General features: G+C 39.6%; 2 protein-coding genes across 2 annotated transcripts; one reads left to right on the top strand and one right to left on the bottom strand.

The window, feature by feature from the left end:
• Positions 1-1834: 1834 nt before the first annotated feature.
• LOC137047455 (uncharacterized) lies at positions 1835-15125 on the bottom strand. The gene is made up of 4 exons (XM_067425111.1): positions 12868-15125; positions 8130-8234; positions 4076-4237; positions 1835-2744 (listed from the first exon to the last, which is right to left on the bottom strand). Exons 1-4 carry the CDS (start codon positions 14704-14706, stop codon positions 2355-2357), a joined length of 2496 nt encoding a protein of 831 aa, XP_067281212.1. The 5' UTR covers positions 14707-15125; the 3' UTR covers positions 1835-2354.
• A 2968-nt stretch (positions 15126-18093) lies between these two features.
• Positions 18094-20551, top strand: LOC137049256 (E3 SUMO-protein ligase ZBED1-like). Its single transcript, XM_067427754.1, has 2 exons — positions 18094-19557; positions 20045-20551. The coding sequence occupies exons 1-2, from the start codon at positions 18094-18096 to the stop codon at positions 20549-20551; spliced, it is 1971 nt and encodes a 656-aa protein (XP_067283855.1).
• The last annotated feature ends 1727 nt before the right edge of the window (positions 20552-22278 follow it).

Here is a 22278-nt window from a genome sequence, read left to right as displayed (position 1 = left end):
TTCTTGTTGTTTTAGATGCCGTGAATGCTGATAAAAAGAGGCATCAGAGTTTATCTTTGCTGGGACGGTGCAAAACTGGCTCCATTACAACCTGAAAGGCTTCGGGACATTGCTCATGGTGGAACCCCCTGAGTTTGGAGTATTTTTCTTTCTTCTACCTTCTTTCTTTCAGTAGTACTGTGTCATTTCTGTATTTATTGGCAAGTTTACATTTGTATTTACTTCCATTTTGCAGTGTGTTCATACTATGGTCTCAATGTGAGGTCAAAGTGAACTCACTGCTCAAAATACCCAGCATGCATTGCCGCATGAAGCTTTTGATTGTCACCAATGTTAAGATTCATACATTGATTCTTGATGTCTATTTGTGTCTAAATGACACAGTAGCTCAAAAGTAGCTCACAGGTTGTATCTTAGGCATTTAAAATCCTTCATAAATGATTATGAAACTGCTGAAGCCCATGCCACAATCACAGGGCAAATATTATTCAATCTTTTAAAATGAATAACACCTCACAAAGACTGATTATGTTGATATCATCAATAACAAACCAACCCCACCTGGATGTTTTCCCTTTTGGCTTTCCTTGCCATAACAAAAGAGGTCAAGAGGCCAACTAAAACAAACACTGATCTCCATAATGATAACAAACTAATACAACATCAACATCTAATCCTCTGTTAATTCTCAAAAAGAGCTTCTGTAGACCATTGTGATATTACAGTGATAGTGTTGAGGAACAGGAAGTAGAATGCCCCCCGGAGATTGATATTTGAGTCGCCTCCTCTCAACCTGCTCAACATTTTGAATTCACGTTACTCTCACTGTGAGTGTCACCGTATGACAATGGTGTGATGGCACTGTGATCATAGCATGATCTCACGTGTTGACTGGGTTAATAAATACTCTAATAGAACAGGAAGATATTCTCCGTGGCCAGAGAAATAATCTTTCTGAAGATTTGATAGAAAGAAAAAACTTTTTTTGAGAATTGATAAGAAGATTGTACTGCCGGGTCGTCGGATGGATGGATCAATCGATTTGAAATGAATTCTTTAGTAATTTTTCTGAAGTAATCTAGCCTATATATTCATTGCAGGTTGTCATGTTTTTCCAGGTTCTTCTCATTTGTGTCATAAATTCAGATGTAATTGTTTTAAGTCAATGTGAGATTTCCTGTTGTAACTGTGGGGGCATAAATAAAGACATTTGCATGTAAACTGAAGGATGGTGTTTACTTTGAGTGACTTTTTGATGCAAAATCATATCGATTGCAGCCACACATGGTCTCTGATTAAAATGAATAAAATAAAGAGACAAATGAACTGGCATAGAATCCTGCTGTACATAAAGCAAGATTGATCTATTTTTCATTGTTGAAATAAAATTATTTCAGGGTGCAAACCTGATGAAAAATCAATGTTATATTTCAATATTGATTCAATGATATTTTGATTGATGCATTAACATTGATTCAACATTGATTCACTTAAATAAGTGGTTTAATTTTAGTTGGAAAACTATTGATTTTAAGCCCATCTTGATCTATTTTTCATCGTTGAAATAACATTATTTCAGGGAGCAAACCTGATGAAAAATCAACATTCTCAACATTGACATCTCAACATTGATTCAATGATATTTTAGTTGATGCATTAACATTGATTCAACGCTGATTCACTGTTTGTCTGCTATCTGGGGTCCAGGCCCGTCTATGATCATTTGGATGATCCAGTAGCTTGACAAGTGTCGTGGCAAATTCTAAGTTCTTAATTGTCTCTGGCTCTTTAAAGAAATATCTTTTAGAGTTGAAGTTCCAGGTCTCAGAAGAAATTAACTTTATTGTTGGGACAACAAAGTGAGATGCAGCTGTTCATCTGACCATCTCTTCCTTAGCTCACACTTTTATACAGTTCTAGCTCATGATTTAAAGGCAGGTGCATTACTCCCCACACTCTATGCCACAGTTGCTCTATTCATAAACTTATCTAGTCTACTTTGTAATGGTGGCCGACTGCCACTAGTTTTTCTTTCTCATCCATTAGGCATCATTCTTTTTACAGTCACCTCATAGTTTTTTCCACAATTATATACAAACAATGTATCCTATTTATCTGTGGACCTTCCCCGCCTTCCCAGTAACATGACAGTTTCCCAGTGCTTCTCCCCAATTTTTTCCCTTACAATTAATGTAATATCTCCTGTTTCTCACGCTTTGATGTTACAACTAATAAAATATCTCTTGTTTCTCACGCCTTGGATGTTTTTTTTACAAGCGACAGACCTTGGTTTCTTGGTGCTCAGCCAAGGCCAGCTTATACTGCAGCTAAGGCCTAGTGAAAATTAATTTCCTCTACAATGACAGCATATCAGGAGTGAGAAGAATGGGGAATTTTCGTCCCCGTTTCCCTCTAATCTCAATTCTTTGGAAGTGCTTACAAAGCTTCTTCTCAAGGTCTGACAAAGCAAGCTCTACATCTGGATGAGTCGATGAGGTATCCCTCAATGTAAAAGAAGTAAAGGACATCTTGGACACTTCTTCTCTTCTGCGATTGAAAATGATTACCTGACAATGTATTGTTTTTGCAAGTTCTGCCCAGTTCTTGCTACCAGATTCTTCTTCCAGTCTTGTTTGGTACTCCTTACTCTGTCTGTCAAGATACTGGTGCGTTTTCTTTACGTCTTCAGCAAAGGGAAGAAGTTGCGGCGAGTTCCATTTTGCTTCACTCAAATTTCGTAGAGCCTGGGAGGACACACACTTGCTCTATTTAGTGTCACAGATTTGTTTAAAGGACTGCACATTGCTAAGAAGAATTTAATAATAATAATAATAATAATAATAATAATAATAATAATAATAATAATAATAATACGTTTTATTTATATAGTGCCTTTCCAGAGCTCAAGGACACTTTACAATAAACAAACAACAATAAAGCCAATTGACAAACAGAGTAGACAGAACAACAGTAGGCAATTGAGAGTGCAAGTTACTATAAGTGAGAAATCGGAGGGAAAAAAAAAAAAATATCTAAGACCTATAACATTCAGAAAAGAGGTTTTATCACCTGACATCATTGCCTCGCATTCAATAATGCTGGCCAGTTTCTTGAGGTTGTGCCCTAACTTTAGTGCTAAAGATAGTGCTTTGAATGTGCTTGTTTCCTCATTCAAGCCAGACACACTGTGAACTGCTTCAATCACATGAGGGAAATTAGCCGGTACAAAGAAATCTGACACTTCCTTTAACTTGGCATTCTTTTTTCCTACTAGTCGCCCTGTCTCGTGCATCTTTTGTCTTATATATTCATGTTTTGTGACATCATGACCATGCTTATTAAAAAGATGTTGCCCTAATTTTAAAATGATTTTTTCTTTGCGAACGACATTCGTTATCTCATCCTCATGCATTTCGAGCACCATTTTCCAAAATCTTGCATTCACACTCTCTGGAACTGGTTCGGTATAAGAGCAAAGGGCCTGAACTCGAGTTTTCCCTGGCTTCTGTTCTTTGATTTTTCTGCTCAGATGACATCTCTGCATGTGCCTCCATAATGATTTCCTCTTAGGTAAGCTTCACAGTTTATGCAGTGCAAGTAATCATTTGCAGTTACTGGTAAAATGGATTGCTGTCGGGGTATCAACATTGCTTTTCCTTCTTTAAGCACCTGGGTATTATGACAACGGTTCCCTTTATTTCTCAAAAAAGTTAGCTTTACTCTTCGCTCTTTGGACCTTTTTGGAAATTCAACTGCTCTTGCTACTTCTGGCTTATCTCTGAGTTTTGATTCCAAATGGCGTGCCATTTTACTGAATGGTTTAGAGCAGAACAAGCAATAGTACTCTTTGTTGTAGTCTGCCGCCATCCGTTTTCTTCTTCAGCATCATAACCTTCACATTAGAATGGTCCGGTGGAGAGGGTTCTCTGCTGTCATGGCCGTCAGATGAAGTGGATTGTCTGGAGTCATGTTCATCAGATGAAGAGGATTCTTTGGTGTCACTGGTAGCTAAGGAACTAGAACGTGTCACACATTTTCTTTTACATGGTTGAGATCTTGATGTTTTTGACCAAACCTTTTGTCTCTTATGCTGTTTGACATTTTTTCCTAATCTCTCCTGCTGTGCTGACCCGTCGCTGTCTGATTGGTCCTCTGTTTCCGGTATATACTCATCGCCGCTGAACTCTGAACTTGACAGAAATTCTTCTGTTGCATATCCAAGCATTTTCCTGTCAAGCTGTGAATAAAACATATATGTTAGAAGTCTTGATCAGAAATGCCAAGGCAAACAACATATTAAAATTATGAAGGTCAGTTCAGTGTTCAGGTTTTATAAATAACAATGCAACTATTACTTTCCAGGCTGTAGTAGCAATAGTACTAGTAGTAGCATTAGCGATGGCTTTATATGGCAAAAATCATAATCATTGAAAAACGCAGACATGCCAACCAGTACACATTTTGTCATCAAAGTAAACTGGTACAATTTGAAACCCCAATAGAAGAGACGGATTAATCATAATGCTCTATCGTCAAATTTGAAATTAAACTGAGTATTTGCAATTAGAGCAATTGCAATGAATTCACAATCACAGTCGAGTCATAGAGATAGATGTCTAGAAATCCCATCAGACATAAAGATGTGCACTTAACCCTTTAAGACGCAAGTTTAAAATATTCTGGCTGACCCCTCAGTGCGAGTTTTTTAAGGCGACCGTTATTTAGAGCCTGTAACTTTGTTTCCATGGTGATGCCTCATTGCTTGTAACATGACGCACTGCAGTCACAGAGCTGTATGACTGATGATCTGCTTTTATTAGGGGCCAAGCACCGAAGGTGCGGAGGCACCTATTGAAACCGTTAGCGTTCTTATTATTATTATTATTATTCTTCCACTCACAAGTCTATGGCAGCCCATAGAACCGCTCGCGGGAACATGATGAAATCTGGCACACATATAAAGGACAGGCACAACTGTCAATATATCAAATTTTGAGTCTCTAACTCAATCCCTCTAGCGCCACCAACTGTCCAAAGTTGCGCTCATGTTTATGCTAATAACTATTGAACTAAAAGGGCTGGCTCCTTGGCGCAAGCCGATTCGATTGCACCCTATGACGTCGTTTTGCGTCATAAAAATTACCCGCCATTTTAAATTTTCCAAAAAAACTACTTTTTCAAACTCGTCCTAGACGGTTCGTCTGATTTGCACGAAAATTGAACCAGATCATCTTCAGACTATGGTGACAAAAAGTTATGGAATTCAAGTTGATTCTTCAAATCGTTTACGATAAATGTGCGAACAAATTTTACGTAGAGGTTGCAAAAGCACACTAAAGGCCATATCTCTGCAACGCTTTATCGTATTCAAACCAAACTTGGTACATGTCATCACAAGCATGACCTGAGGCAACATGCAGCGTTTCGGCGCAGTGCACCCTACTGGTCCGGAGATACAAAAAAGGGCTATTTTGGCTTATAACTTCTAAACCATTTATCCAAAAATCATAAAATGTATCTCCTTAGATACGGGGAGTCATGTCGAGTCAACTGATATCCAAGCTTACTAGGTCTGCCTTTTTGGCTGTCTGCCATTTTGATTTATGTGCTAAAATGCTGTATTTTATGAACGCATGAACGGATTGTTACGAAACTTGGTATGGGTCATCAGCACCATGCCCTGAAGTAGCCTGAGAAGTTTTGAAACAGCGCCACCTAGTGGATAATTTTTTTCCCCAAATGCTTATAACTTTGGCTGTGGTTGACATATTTGGATGGGAGTAACTTTTTTTGTCTCCTGAATCCTTGCCGAGTCCAACGATACCAGACTTGCCAGGTTTCGGCGAATGGTTTGCGCAGCGTTGTAATTTAGTGCTTATAAAACATTAGCAGATATCTTCAAAACCGCTAGTCCGATCGAGACGAAACCAGCCTCAGAAGTTCGGAAACATAGGTCGATAGCTACATGCTAATGCCCAAATCTCAAAATATTGATAGTAAGGGGTAGTAAAATCCAATCAAAGTCAGGTGTCAGTCATTTTTTACGTGTTTTTTCATGTAAATGTTTATAACTCCAAAACAAAATGAGGTATTTTCACCAAACTCGACACGTATATGTATGGGCTCATTCTGAGGACAAATTAAAAAAATGGTGCCATTGTGCCTCTTGGTGGGGCTATAATAGAACAAAACATGAAATTCCCATTGACTTCAATGCAGTATTAGGGAATAAAATGCTAATGTTACACTTAATGAATGCATTAGTGTATCATTACAAATCTCAGTATGTGTCTTCTGCTCCATGCCCTGAAGGTACTCAAAAAGTTTTCGGGCAGCGCCACCTTGTGGTCAAAAGTTGTAATAAGGTGTGCAAAATGCTAATAACTTTTGATTAAATTAGCCTATTGTAATGAGACTGGTCACATTCATTCATTGGCTCCTGCCGAGAACATAGACGCCAATTTTGTCCATATTTGACAAACCTCTCTACCCTTTATCTTGTTATTGGTTAAAAACCTACTTTTTCAAACTCATCCTAGACTGTTGTCCAATTTTCACCAAAATTGAATCGTATCGTCTTCAGACCATGAGAACAAATAGTTATGGATTTCGTGTTGATAGACAAACCATTTGTCATACACCACAGCAACGCAGTTGAGCTATGATGCAAAAAATGACTCTTGAGGCTGTATCTCTGCAATGCTTTGACATATTGACACCAAACTTTGCATGTGTCATTGCCACCTCAGTCTGACTACACCACATCAGTTTCATAACAGTGCCACCTATTGGTCGAAAAAGATTAACCATTAAATCATTATTATTTACTGTATTAAAAATTGTACTGCTTTTTTGCCTAAAATCAACTTAATAGGTCTTCAATGGTTCATTGTTGCATTTGGTCTTATACTCCTAGCTAGCTATGCTGGCATGTCTTAGGGTCTTCATTTCGCTTGGCCCCGACAATTGCTGCTTGCAGCTATATTTACATTTGTTCTTTTTATTAAAAATATTCACACATTTGTTACCTATAGCATGAAATATCTGATACTCCCATTGTTAAATATGGGCAAGTGGATGTGTTTTGTTGTATAAAAAACCTTTATAATGATCATGTTAGTTGAGATGTGCTGGAAAAATGTTTGAAAAAAAAAACAGCACAAGCATGTCTTGTGTGAAATTATCAGCATTTGTTAAGCTCAATTAAAGTGAAAGCACACTTTTGGTGGATAAAATAAATATGATTTCACACAAAAAATAATCAAAATGCAAAACTTCTTAAAGAGTTTGGGTGAAAGTATTATGATTATAAAAAATAAAGTAAACTAACCAGAAAACATACACTTCATTTTAGTTTATTATGTAATACTCAGACAGGTATATAGGCTCTAGCATTATATTTAGTGTGGTAGCCGCTGCTGTGATGCTGTATAAACGCTTCCAGTGTGAATACTCTCTGACGCGCTGCTCACGCTTACCGTGTGAAACACCGTTAAACTGTTAGTGCTCCCGCTTAGAGATCGTCTTAGATTAATACAATGTTTATGCTGACTCTATTGTTACCTAATGCATATATTCCATTTAATAAACTGATGCATTATGATGTATTATGAGACAGAATGCAGAAGTTTACCATCACCATAAGGTGGGAATTATCACGTAATACTGACTGATAGATTGGCCAAGAAATGATGGTTCTATCTCAAGAAATATGAGGTAAACGTGGAAATACACATTTCTCCAAATGTGCATACTTTTAGACTAGTTTGTAGCCTATATTGTGTACTGCGCACTGTGATCAAATATGTGATCAAGATTGAATATGTATTTGTGTGTCAGTACTCTATTCAGACTATCAATTACTATCAATACCCTGCACGTATCATACAATTAAAAACCAATCATGCAAAAACAAAATCTGTTTCCAATGCGCAGTGGTGCAATATGCTGCTCAAACAATTTCCCCAAGGTTAGCAGGTCTGAAATAGATCATGCCGTTAAATAATTAATCTTAATTGTATTTTAATTTTGGAATTCTGCTGTTAATTTTTTGTGTCCTTTATCCTATATGTACTTTTCATATTAACAACTTTTCATATTAACATGTTAAGATGTGCAAATAAACGTACGATTACACTGTCAGTTCTTCTAAGCTCAGGTACACTTGTGTCCGTGTCTGGAGACAGGTCAAGGACAGCGGTACCATCACTATCATTGGAGGACTGGTGGGCTCCCTGAAAAATAATTTGATAAATATACATTTTCATCAACAATAAAGATCAAACAATGTCACAATTTCGCTTGAACCTTTCATACTAATTCCCTATCCAGAATTCTGTGCCTATATTTAATTTCAGCTTCACTGGACTGTCTAGCATATTTACTTAGTATAATGTTAACAAAAAAAGATCTGCTAGATCTCGTCAACATTTGGAAAACCAGACTGTTACCAGAACACCCTATCATTTTTTTATTTTATTTTTTAAAATCAGAACAAGTAAAAGAGTAAAGGTCACCGGGCAGCCTATTAAAGCTTTATCTGGAGGATCCCTGTGGCTCACTGTCTAGGGTGCACACTGAACACTGTGACCTGCTCAATGTCATGATGTTGAAAAATGCCACACAAGACTGACCGAAGCCATTTAAACGATTTAATACAACTAACCTTTGTTTTCATGCTCTGATATAAAAACATGGCCTTCTCGTGTTCATCATTTACAGTTTTTGTGTATGCCTTTTTCTTCACAAGCATTGTGATGTGCACTAAGTTTCTAGAGGTGACTCAAGTGGAAACTTTGAACCTATAAAACAAAACCTACGTTTTTATATGGGACAAATCATGTCCTACACATAAAAGCCCTCTTTATGTCAAAATTAAAGAAATTAATCAAAATAAAAAAATACTTCAGATACATCTAAAAGAAATCTGGATACTCAGGACATTCATTTCTTTTATTTTTAAATAATAATTTCTTTAGTTTGCTCTATTTAGTTGAAATTACATGTAAATTACCCTGTCCTCGGCCAAATAAAGAGTTTAAAAATGCAACGAATTCAAAAACATATATATAAATCGAACGGCAGAGATCTGTAATATATCTAACAACACAGAAAGTAAATCTTAAATTTAATTATATCTCTGCAGTCATAGCTTTCACGTCAAATCCGTCATCCTGGTGTAATCGTTTCTGTGAATAGTTGTAGGATAAATCTTGGCTATAAACAGCTCTGGAAAGAATTAAGAGAAATCAATGTTAAGTGGTCTCATAATTTTGTTTAATTACAATTAACTTACCCTAAACCAGACCCTAACCATAACTTTATAGTTAGTACATGTAATTAATTCAATATTACTCAATATATTGTTACGGCTGGCTCATATGCCGCAACATAAAAGAGGCAACACTAAATGGTTGAAACAATAAACCAATTTATTGATAAAACAAGAAAACAGTTATTTAACAAACAAAAGAAAACCAACGTCTAGGGGGAGAAAGAAAAACACGCGTGTGGTAACCAAAATATTTCTCTGACACATAAAATCAATAAAGAAGGTTCTATTAAGAAAATGACATAAACAGGAGAAACATGGCGATAGAGAGCGAGAGCAACTCTTGAGCACCCAGACCTTATATCCCAAACGCCATAATAGAGGGTTGATTACTGATAGAATACACCTGTCGCCCAACTAACATCTGCACTGTCTAGCAGAGCCAGCAGGGGGCAACAGGCGGGCGTAACACCTCCCCCACAAAAAACATTCCTCTAGGAATGTCCAAAAAACCCGTTCTCCACCCGTTGTCCTTCACTCCCCTTGGTTCCGGCTTCCTGGGCCCTAGGAAGCAGGATAGAAAGAGGAGAGAAAGGGCAAAAAAGGGGAGCAAACTACAAAATATACACTCACGCTCGAGATAAGGCATCAGCAATAACATTTTCACTACCCCGAATGTGTTTAATATCAAGGGGAAACGGTTGTAAAATGAGACTCCACCTCATTATCCTCTGATTATGATTTTTCATTCGGTGTAAAAACACTAAAGGATTATGGTCTGTATAGACCACAATTGGACTGGCAGAAGATCCCAAGTAAACTTCAAAATGTTGAATAGCCAGAACAAGGGCAAGTGCCTCCTTTTCCACAACAGAGTAAACTCGCTGATGGACGTTGAATTTTTTTGAAAAATAACAGACTGGATGTTCCACTCCATCTTCACCTTTCTGTAAAAGAACCGCTCCAGCTCCAGTATCGCTTGCATCTATAGCCAAGCAAAAAGATTTAGAGAAGTCTGGTGCAACAAGCACAGGAGCACTAGCCAACAGGGCCTTGGCACCATCAAATGCCTGCTGTGGGGCTGTAGTCCACTCAAAAGGTATTTTAGTACTGATAAGATCAGTCAGGGGTGTCACAATGGATGCAAAATTGGGGCAAAACCCACGATAATACCCAGCCATTCCCAGAAACCTACGCAATTCTCTACGATTTGTAGGCACTGGGAAAGCACAGATAGACTCAATCTTCGCATCAATTGGACGAACCTGTCCATTTCCCACTATCTTACCTAAATAAGTGACGGTAGCTTTCCCAAATTCGCATTTTGCCAGATTTAACGTTAAAGAGGCCTCAGTTAAACGAACAAATAACTCCCGTATTTGGTCTATGTGATCTGCCCAAGTTGAACTAAACAAGACCACATCATCCAAATAAGCCTCACAGCCAGATAAACCAGACAACACCCTGTTAACAAGGCGCTGGAAGGTAGCGGGAGCATTTCGAACCCCAAATGGCATGGCACGGTATTGGAGGAAGTCATCAGGTGTCACAAATGCAGAAAGTTCCCTTGCCCTAGCAGTCAGTGGAACCTGCCAGTACCCTTTTAAAAGGTCAAATTTACTCACAAACGTCGCAGAGCCGACTCGGTCCACACAATCATCTATGCGAGGTAAAAGATAACAATCAGGCTTAGTAATGGAATTTAGCTTACGATAGTCTGTACAAAATCTGTAGGATCCATCGGGCTTATTTACAAGAAGATAAGGGGAACTCCAAGCACTAAAACTGGCCTCAGCCAGGCTATTATTCAATAAGTAAGCAACCTCCTTTTTCAACATCTCCCGCTTCAGAGGATTTACCCTATAGGCATGCTGCTTAATTGGTAAAGCTGTACCCACATCAATGTCATGTTCAATAACTGTAGTGCAACTAGGCACATCAGAAAACAAGTTAGGAAAAGACTCTACTAACTGAAGAATATCATTTTTCTCAGACGGGGAAAGATGGGGTAGATAATGGACCAATTTTTCATACATCTCAGAATTATTCAACCGTCCTTCAATAATACCTCGAGAAGGAAAATTGACGCAGTCATCCCCAATGCAATTCAAGGAAGAACTCTTTGAAGGGGAAGTCCCTTTTCCACTCAAATATAATGACTCATCTGTTACAGTGGTTACTAACCCAACAGAAGATGTATGAGGAAAATAGGGCTTTAACAGATTTACATGGCAAACCTGTACTCCCTTACGTCGCTCTGGGGTTTTCAACAGATAATTCTGTCCAGAGAGGCATTTAAGGACAGGATATGGACCTGCAAAACGGGCTTGGAAAGGGTTATTTACAAGAGGCAGCAAAGCTAGAACTTGGTCTCCAACCTCAAATTTCCGAGAGACTGCTCGTTTATTGAACAACCTCTCCATCTTACTCTGCGACTTCCCCAGTTTTCTCTGAGCAATTGCCCGAGCTTCATACAGCCGATATCGGAAACCACTAACGTAATCCAGCACATTTTGGGAAGGTTCCGTAGAGACCCAGTCATCAGCAAGAACTGCAATGGGACCACGAACTTCATGGCCGAATACCAGATCGTTTGGACTAAATCCAGTACTCTCTTGAATAACCTCTCTAACACCCATAAGCAGCCAAGGCAGCCCCTCCTCCCAATCAGACCCAAGTTCAACACAATACGACCGCAACAAGGACTTCAGGGTCTGATGAAATCTTTCGAGGGCCCCTTGACTCTGAGGATGGTATGCGCTGGAAATATTATGGCTGATTTTTAATTGCTGCAAAGCCTTAGCAAATTGACGGCTCATAAAATTAGAGCCTTGATCAGACTGGATAATTCTGGGAATGCCAAATGTTGACATAAAGTCAGTTAAAGCTTTGAGGATAGATTTCGTAGTAATGGACCTGACAGGATATGCAGCTGGATATCGAGTAGATAAACACATAACTGTTAGTAAATACAGATGACCATTCTTTGATCTAGGTAAGGGACCTACACAATCAACGAGCAAATACTCAAATGGTTTTGACATTGCTGGAATAGGTTGAAGAGGAGCCACAGGAACTTTCTGGTTTGGCTTACCCGTGAGTTGGCACACATGACAAGTTCGAATAAACTTGGCCACATCCCTCTTTAAACCAGGCCAAAAGAATTTACGTTGCAATCGATCATAGGTTTTCCTCACCCCCATGTGTCCAGCCATTCCATCATGAGCTAAACAGATCACAGATTGTCTAAATTTAAGAGGAACTACCACTTGAACGTACGCTTTAGTGACTGGTTCTGTTTCACTGACCCACCGTCTAAGTAACAGACCCTCCTTTAAAAAGTAGCAGGAAGGTAACAGAGTCTCAATATCTCCTTCCATAGAAATCATTGAGAGAAGATTTTCTGATTTTCCCTTCTCCCAAGAGACAGACTCCTCAGAAGGGTAGTCAGATGAACCCCATGTGATGTTATCTGTTAAAGTCATACCGAGTGGTTCATCTTCAACCGTTCCACCATCAACTTCAGTTGTTGGTAGAAGACCACTGGTATCAACATAATTGACAGAATGAACAGGTAAAGTTCTCTCCATAATTACCTCACTGTTAGGAGTGTCAGAAAGGTCACACAATCGGTCAGCTTTAAGTTGTTTTCCTCTGGCTCGAGTGACAGCACAGGAAGGAAACACATGGGGAAATTTCTGACCACATTCATCAGGAATCTCTGCAGACACAGGTGTGGAGACTACAACAGTAGATGGTACAGGTTTAAATGTTCCCCAAACATTCCCTTGAGCAAGATCATTCCCCAGAATAAAAGCAACACCTGGCACTGGAAGAGATGATCGCACCCCAACAATCACATCACCAGTTACAAGATCAGAGGCAAGATGTACCCTATGTAAGGGAACTTTTAAGAAAGTCATTTCTATCCCCCTAATTAACACATCCTCCCCGGTTGCCGTCTGACCGGAGAGTGGAAGAATTCCTTCTAACAAGAAGGACTGAGCAGCTCCCGTGTCTCTTAGGATTTGCACAGAAACGTTCTCCTCTCGTCCTGGCAGAGACACAATACCAGTGGTAATAAATGGAGCATACTCTGTATAATGATCCCCAACTTCTACCGGAGTTGATATCGCCTTTTTATCCCTAGAATTTTGTTTGCTTACATGAATCCCCAGTGGTTCAAGCCCAACTAATCCAACTGGCTTTACTGACTTCTTTAAAGCATTACACTCAGAGATTTTAAGTCCTACTTTGTGACAGTAAAAGCAGACCACCTTACCTTTCTTATCTGGTGAAACATTCTGACTCACAGGAGGCACACCTGGCACAGTGCCTAATGTAATCACTGGAGGTGTCCATCGATTGCGAAATGACTTTTTACCCTGATCACTTGATGCTCTATCAGGAAAAGAAACTCTGTGAGTCAGAATAAATTCATCAGCCAACACAGCCGCATTTGACAGGGTCAAGGCCCTTTGCTCATTCAAATAAGTAGACACAGATCCTGGCACACAGTTTTTAAATTCTTCTACCAGAATTAGCTCCCTCAACTGGTTAAAAGTTTCTACTCTCTTAGACTGACACCATCTTGTAAACATAATCTCTTTTTCTCTAGCAAATTCAACATAAGTTTGGTTTTCAAGTTTTTTGTAGCCCCGAAATCGTTGGCGATATGCCTCGGGCACCAACTCATACGCTCTTAAAATAGCAGTTTTTACTTGTTTAAAATCTGCACTCTCTTCATCAGAAAGAGAAGCAAACACTTCCTGAGCCTTCCCTTTCAACACACACTGTAGAAGTAAAGTCCAAACTTCTTCTGGCCATTTTAGAGAAGAAGCAACTCTTTCAAAATGAGCAAAATACTTATCTACGTCACGTTCACAGAATGGAGGCACCATCTTAATATTTCGACCAACATCAAAAGAAGGCCGCACAACCGGAATAGATTTAGAAGCTTCAGCTTTCTTAACTTCCAGTTCGAGCTCTAGCTTCCTCACCTCGTACTGCCTTTGTTCACGTTCACTCTCACGTGCATACTCTAATTTTCTCAACTCAACCTGAGCACGCTCACGATCCTGTTCAAGCTCCAATTGTTTTAACTGAAGTCGTCTTTCCCATTCCTTATCTTTTAATGCTTGAGTACCTTCAAACGATAGTCTCTCTGTCTCAAACTGTGTTTGTTTCTCTCTTGACATTACATCTCTCCCTACTCTTGGAGATAGTACCTTACCAAAAGTCTCATCTCCCATACCAAGAATTCCTTTGGCTATCAACTGGCTTTTAACAGCCCTTAACAAATCTTCTTTGCGCTTCTTGTCATTACTAGTCAAAACAATAGCATGACTCTCTGCAAGTTCTAAAAGTTGTTCTTTGGTGCACCTATCTAGAAACTTTTCAGAAAGCTCCACATTCAATTCCTCATTTGAAGTCATTTTGAACCAGCATAAACTTACGCAATTAAATTAGCTGATAAGTGTACCACAATAAATCCAAATAATCTCAATAAACCTCCTTTAAAAAAAAAAAAAATAATTACCTAGTGCCAGAAAACAGCCTAGACTGAAATGATTATTCAATATCACCCATATTGAGATAACATTTCATACAGCCTAGCACAATAATCCACTAAACAACACTAGAAACATAAGATGAATGAATAAACTCAAAACCACATTTAGCTTTTATCATTCAACTTAATCTCCACAGGCCCCAAAGTCACTGTTTCAATAAACATTCTAGTGCTTTAATGTGGAAAAACGATCCTGGTTTATAATAGGAATTTATACAACCCGCATTACCTGCGATGCAGTGTTAATTTACCATTAGTGAACAATCAGCCGTCCTCAATAGGCTACAAAGGCGATTTCCCGATTCACTAATTATCTGTAACCTGCGGTTGTCCCTAACACAACAATTGTGTAAACAAAACCGAGTTTCGCATAATACCAACACGCAACAAGCTCTCTTTATAAAAAAAATTTAACGATAAACAGGGAGAAAAATAGAGTACTCACCAGGATTTCCATTGGCCTTACATCTCCGATATACCTGCTTGTTGAAACTATCCTAACTAGTCTTCAAAGGACTGCCGGGCTCGAGGCGACTTTAAACGAAAAGCCTCGTAACAGCTGTTCTCCAAATGAGCTCAGCTGCGCGAGAAGCGTACCCCCACCCAGGATTTCCTTCCAAAACTCCAAACAAAATACAAAGAAATCAACAAAACAACAAATAGTGTTTCGATGGAAGGACCGCTCATGCGCTGCCCAGCTGAAACACTCTAACTAACCGGAGTGCAAGCCAATCCTCAAGAAATCCTGAAGAGACAATACAAATACTCCCTCAAACAAACGCTCAAAATCCGGAACGAGACCCCATTTTTATGTTACGGCTGGCTCATATGCCGCAACATAAAAGAGGCAAACACTAAATGGTTGAAACAATAAACCAATTTATTGATAAAACAAGAAAACAGTTATTTAACAAACAAAAGAAAACCAACGTCTAGGGGGAGAAAGAAAAACACGCGTGTGGTAACCAAAATATTTCTCTGACACATAAAATCAATAAAGAAGGTTCTATTAAGAAAATGACATAAACAGGAGAAACATGGCGAGAGAGAGCGAGAGCAACTCTTGAGCACCCAGACCTTATACCCAAACGCCATAATAGAGGGTTGATTACTGATAGAATACACCTGTCGCCCAACTAACATCTGCACTGTCTAGCAGAGCCAGCAGGGGGCAACAGGCGGGCGTAACAATATTGTAACTTTTACTTTTTTTGCATATAGGGAATTATTCAAATATTGTTTTATAGTTTTATTTACATATATATTTGGCCTGATTTACATTTAAATGAGTTTTACCATCTACTGTCACCATGAATTTAAAATTGATGATTCTTATGTTATGGAATATTGGAATAACAGCCCCTCCAGTTTTTCGTGATTCTGTGATCGCTAAATACAACGCAAAATCAGCAAAATGTCAAATTTTTCACACACACAAAAAAAAATGCAGAATTGATTACCTCCAAATAAAAGTATGATATACCCGATAACACTAAAAAAGAATTGATAAAAGCGTTGTATAAAGCTGAATTCGCTCCTGACACACGCCCCGATGTCTGAGGATGCGCTCGCGAGTACAGTAATATGTTCTGTTTATAGGCTTAATGCTCTTGAACAATCAAAATCAAACACACATGATTATGAGATCATGTTATTAAAGCTATACATAACACACCACTGGACTAGCCTTTTTTAGTAAGATACCAAAATAAACAAAATTTGTGCATTTTGTTTGTTCTGTTGTCCGGTATGACTATTGTGCATCTAACATAATACATAATATGGAAAATGTGGTATCATAATTATTTTTTTAAAAACATTGCAAAATCTTTCACAAATTTCTGAAAATTACCACCACAAAATCAGTCATTTTGATCGCAAAAATCACACAAAAATATCGCGAAATCTTGGAGGGACTGAATATTGCAGTAAATAATTAATTTGTACACGTTTTTTTTTTTTCAACCCGACACTCGCATGAGATGATCGCAATAGCAAACCCTGATGTAATGGACCTGATAGAAGCGAACAAGCCAGGTACCCACAGCTTCAGTCATGTAGGCCGGCACAAATAAAATGTATGTAATTGATGCAGTTTAAAGGCTCCGATAATTTGGATTCATGTTGGGGAGATTTCTGTTGGCAGCACATATTAATGATTATCATTTCACTCATCCTAACAAATGCTTCCTGTATACTGTGAGCTACTGGAGACCCAGAATGAGATTAACTGTACCGCTAAAAAGAGAAAAACAAACCACCGGAACGATTGTTCTATGTTGTTGTTCATAACCCAGGAAAACATGTAGAGAATGTATTTTATCAGTTCTTTACTAAACACTTTTACTACATAACTGAATTCTAAAATAGAAAGTATAATTCCTGAAGAAATTGTGAGTGGTGCTTGCCGTGGTAAAACTCGAGGCCCTGTGGCATTTGTGATGCAAAAAAGCCAAGCAACATGTCTGTACGATGTTGTGGGGCTGAGATATGGCTTATTCATGTGTTTGTACGGTTGTTAGGGTGGTCAAAATGGTTGCTAGGGTGTGACTATACAGTTTAAGGGGTGATATTCATAGAGTAGTTGTCAGTCTGAGTCAAAAGAGCCCAACTGTATATGTGTATGTTTAATGTTTCTTACGGAGTTGACACAAATTCAGCTGACTCCGAGCCTGAATGGTTTAATGAGCCGAGAGACCGGCATTTGCCTTTTTGCTGCAGATAAATAGCCACGATGGCAAAGAGCACTCGCTCTTCATCTTTAATGTTAGGTATTTTTTATATTGATTCCATTTCTATTTAGACTATTCCTTCCTAGATGTTTGTTTGTAGCGGCAAGATTAGTGCTCTACAACATGGAGTAACATCCATGAATATCACAAACGTTACTACTAGGGATGGGACGAAATATCGTTTGACAAAATATCGCGATACAAAACGTGACGAAACGCATCGAGGTCGAAAAAAATGTATCGTGAAATAAAGATAGATGGCACTGCTGCATGATCTGCAGTATATAAATCATTTAGTGTATTATATATGTGTGTGTGTGTGTGTGTGTGTGTGTATGTATATGGGGCAGACATACAGTCAATGTTGGTAAAAAAACTAAATGGAAAAAAAAAAAATTCTCCGGGGAACGGTGCGGTACGTCGTCACGTCAAGACAGCATATGTTGCAACAACAACACTGCAGCGAGCTAACAAATATTAGCATTAGCGCCAACTGCCTTGCCCCCAAACAGCCGACCATGGAGTCAAATGAGGTCGAAATTGAGGACGCTCCGCCTGGATACAAGTCATATGTCTGGCAGTATTTTGGCTTTCTCGTTAAAAAAGACAAAGACGGCAATAGAGTAACTGACAAGACTAAGACTGTGTGTAAGCTATGCAATGCTGTCATTCCGTACACCACATCCAACACATCAAACATGAACCACCACCTTCAACGTTACCATAAAAATGTGAAGACGGCCCCGGAGAAAACGAGCGTACCGAAGGGACAGCTGACCATGAAACAAGCGCTGACACCAACATTACCTCCGTCAAGTCTGCGTGCAAAACAGATAACCAGGCTCATTGGCGAATTCATAGCGGACTATATGGCTCCATTTAACATGGTAGAGAACAGAAAATTCATCAAAATGTTCAATGTGCTGGAGCCCAAGTTTAAGATGCCATGTCGAGGACATTTTTCAGAGAAGGTAATCCCGGAAATTTACAATGAAACCAAACAAAGCGTGAAAGAGTTTCTAAAAAATGCCGACTGTGTTGCCCTGACCACCGACAGCTGGACCTCGCGTGCAACACAGAGTTATATAACCATCACGGCAGAAGTCATCAACGAGAAATGGGAGAGAAAAAGCTTTGTGTTGCAAACTCGTGAGCTAAGTGAAAGTCATACTGGTGTTAACATAGCTCAAGTGTTAAGAAATGCACTGAGTGAGTGGGAGCTAATGAGGCCACAAACAACCATTGCTTGTGTCACAGACAACGCGAGCAACATGGACATTGCTGTGAGAGAGAGCGGTCTCCACCCTCACATCAAGTGCTTAGCGCATGTTTTGAATCTGGCTAGTAAGCGAGGCTTGGCTGTACCCCGCGTCGCGCGCCTCCTTGGTCGTGTGCGAAGAATAACTACATTCTTTCACAAGAGCACCACGGCCACCGCCGTCCTGACCAACAAGCAAACCCAGTTAGAGCTTCCACGGCATAAACTTATCACCGATGTCCAAACCAGGTGGAATAGCACACACGACATGCTGGCGCGCTACCTGGAGCAACAAGCAGCTGTCTCAGCTGTGCTGAGCTGCCCAGGAATCCGAAGAAATGCGAGAGAAATTGACACTCTGGATAACAGTGATATATCAGATGTCGAGGATATAGTGAAACTGCTTAATCCACTGAAGACAGCCACAACAGTTGTCTGTGATGAAAAAGAGCCCACTGTTTCACTGATAATCCCACTGAAGTTCATGATCGAGCAAAGCATGTCACCAGACGAAAATTACACACAGACCATCGCCAACATGAAAAGCGTCATTCTACATGACATCTCGGACCGGTACTCTGGGGACTGTAATGACATGCTGCAGGAGTGCACTGCGCTTGACCCACGATTCCGAAGCCTGTCCCATCTGAATGATGAACAACGCGAGTCCGTCTATGCCCGAATACGTGAAAAAGCTTCAGCACTTCATGAGCAGCGCAACCAGGTAGGCTAACTTTTATTGAAAAAAAGAGGTGCCCTGCGTGTTTGTGTAACTCTGTATGTGTAGGCCAGAGCCCGAAAACTTATTTCTCATATTGTTTTTTTTTAATTAGTCGATGAGAGAGAGAGAGAGAGAGAGAGAGAGAGAGAGAGAGAGAGAGAGAGAGAGAGAGAGAGAGAGAGAGAGGGAGGGAGAGAGAGGGAGAGAGAGGGAGAGGGAGGGAGAGAGAGGGAGAGGGAGGGAGAGAGAGGGAGAGGGAGGGAGAGGGAGGGAGAGAGGGAGAGGGAGAGAGAGGGAGAGGGAGGGAGAGGGAGGGAGAGGGAGGGAGAGGGAGAGAGAGTGTGTGTGTGTGTGTGTGTGTGTGTGTGTGTGTGTGTGTGTGTGTGTGTGTGTGTGTGTGTGTGTGTGTGTGTGTGTGTGTGTGTGAGAGGGAGGGAGTGAAGGATTGAAAGACAGAAATGTTAGAAATGTTAAATTGTATTTTTTTCAGACCAGTGACATAGATGAAAGAGCCACTAGGGCCAGTGCTTCAACATCAGGGGCAGCAGCAGAGCAGGCCAGGGTCATGGTTGAGGCAGCACAGGGAGCAGACTCAGAGCAGAGCCAGGAAGAGCCAGTGGAAGGAGAAAGGCAGATGCAGGACGTGACACATCCTCCCCCACCAAAAAAGACAGCGTTAGAAGATCTCCTTGGGAGCTCCTACACTACTGTTGTTGGGACAGTGCAGTCCAGCCGAGGGATTGAAATGGAGATACTCTCCTACAGAAATGGGATTCCTATCCCACTCAACAGTAGTCCACTTGAGTGGTGGAAAGTTAATGCATATGCTTACCCCATACTTGCCCCCCTGGCCAAAGCCTACCTTTGCATTCCTGCTACATCAGTGCCCAGTGAACGTGTCTTTTCCACAGCAGGAGACATTGTGTCTGCTCAAAGATCACTGATTACACCAGAGCATGTTGATATGTTAGTTTTTTTGAAGAAGAACCAGTCCTGAGATAACTTAACCTAGTGTAACGAGTGAATGTTGTTACACTAGATTATTGAAATAAGTAGTACTTTACTATTAATTTTGGATTAACTTTTATTTTGAAATTCGTTTTGGAAGAAAAGTCTGAACCATAGTCATGTGATTATAAGCATAATATGCTTGTAATGTACAAAGTGTTTTCGTTTCTTTATATTTGTATTTTGGGTTTTTGTTTTACGGATTTATTTGTGCAATTGTAAAAAGTTAAAAACGTACTATACGTAAGTGATGTCATGCGCAAGTGTGAGGTGAAAACTGATGTAATTTCCGTGCGCGCGCTCTCTTTCGCTGGATGTCATGGAGAGAGGTACGTTTTTACTAGCTCCTCGCAAATGTGCTTCAATTGTGTTTAGTAGTTGTTGTTTAGCGATTATCTGTGGAAAATGAGTTTATTTAATAACCTTTCTTTAATCAGAGGTTGTTAATTTGAAGTGAGAATGTTAAGAGTACATTTAATCGATTTATGAAGTTTAGTAATGGCCGCTGTTGCACGTGCGATATGCTGATCGCGGTTTGTTATAGAACTATGCATTTTATGAAGTTGAATTTCCATTCATGTTACTTAAGTACTTGAGATGAGTACATTTGTGAATGTGTTGTATTTGTTTATCTCTAATGATCCATACGATCCATGTATTTGTTTATCTCTAATGATCCATAAGTTAAATGCATTTTCTTGCATATGTATTTACATTGAGACATTATGTGATGATTGACAGGCACAGCTAGACCAGAGATGTTGATGGATTGTGTCTGATGGTGTCTGTTTTGTTTTGACACAGGTATGTAAATGGATCATTAGTATCTTTCTTGTATCTTTCTTGTATTCTTCCGTACTTTTTATTATTATTTTTTTTGTTTTCTCTTATTATTGTAATTGTTTCTCTAATTCTTACTGTATGTTATGCTCTCTTTCGCTGGATGTCATGGAGAGAGGCACAGCTAGACCAGAGATGTTGATGGATTGTGTCTGATGGTGTCTGTTTTGTTTTGACACAGAGAAACCCTCAATCGTACAAATAAGAGAACCATTTCAACTGCATCATCGTGTGGGCTCTTATTATTATTCGTCTAAAAATAAAAAAAACAATTAAACACAACGCAGAAGAAAACCCACTACAAATTGGTGCCGTGACTCGTCGTTTGGTTTGCTGGTTGCTGACCTCCGGGAAATGCTGCAAGTGAGACCGTCGTTGTGGGGCCGTGTCGTCGCGAATCTGCATGATGGTTGCTGAGCGATTGGGAGGGATGTGTGTGTGAACATCGTTGCTGGAACTGTGTCGTCGTCGTTGATCTGCCTGTTGGTTATTAATCACCTGGGAGACTGCAAGTGCGTGAACATCGTTGCTGGAACTGTGTCATCGTCGTCGATCTGCCTGTTGGTTATTAATCACCTGGGACACTGCAAGTGTGAACATCTCCGCTGGAACTGTCAACATCGTCGTTGGATGGTCCACTTGACTGGAGTGATTCGTCAGTTATTGGTTTGGACTTCTTGATTATTTTGTTTGAGGGGACAGTTCTTTCTATAATAGATTTATTGGACATTTCATCATAGCTATGTTTCGGCGTTAGTTTTTTTGTTTTGTTTGTTTGTTTGGTTTTCTTTTTTTTTTTTTCCCTCAAACTCAATTGTAAGAGTATAAGAAATTTGGAGAATTCAGAATGGCAGATAAAGAAGAAAGATTAGCATT

Source organism: Pseudorasbora parva, chromosome 2 (genome assembly GCF_024679245.1).
Source record: "Pseudorasbora parva isolate DD20220531a chromosome 2, ASM2467924v1, whole genome shotgun sequence".
Taxonomy (NCBI): domain Eukaryota; kingdom Metazoa; phylum Chordata; class Actinopteri; order Cypriniformes; family Gobionidae; genus Pseudorasbora; species Pseudorasbora parva.
The sequence above is the reverse complement of the archived record's forward strand: the minus strand, read 5'-3'. Positions and strand labels throughout refer to the sequence as shown.

Bases quoted from the DNA above. Each gene is read 5' to 3' on its own strand.
- LOC137047455 (XM_067425111.1), bottom strand. From the start codon at position 14,706: ATGACTTCAAATGAGGAATTGAATGTGGAGCTTTCTGAAAAGTTTCTA. The intron at 8,235-12,867 runs GTAATTATGGAG...ATTATTTTTCAG, and splicing joins CTGACACTCCTAACAGTGAG to GGAGCCCACCAGTCCTCCAA. The intron at 4,238-8,129 runs GTACGTTTATTT...TTTTATTCACAG, and splicing joins GAAGAACTGACAGTGTAATC to CTTGACAGGAAAATGCTTGG.
- LOC137049256 (XM_067427754.1), top strand. From the start codon at position 18,094: ATGGAGTCAAATGAGGTCGAAATTGAGGACGCTCCGCCTGGATACAAG. The intron at 19,558-20,044 runs GTAGGCTAACTT...TATTTTTTTCAG, and splicing joins TTCATGAGCAGCGCAACCAG to ACCAGTGACATAGATGAAAG.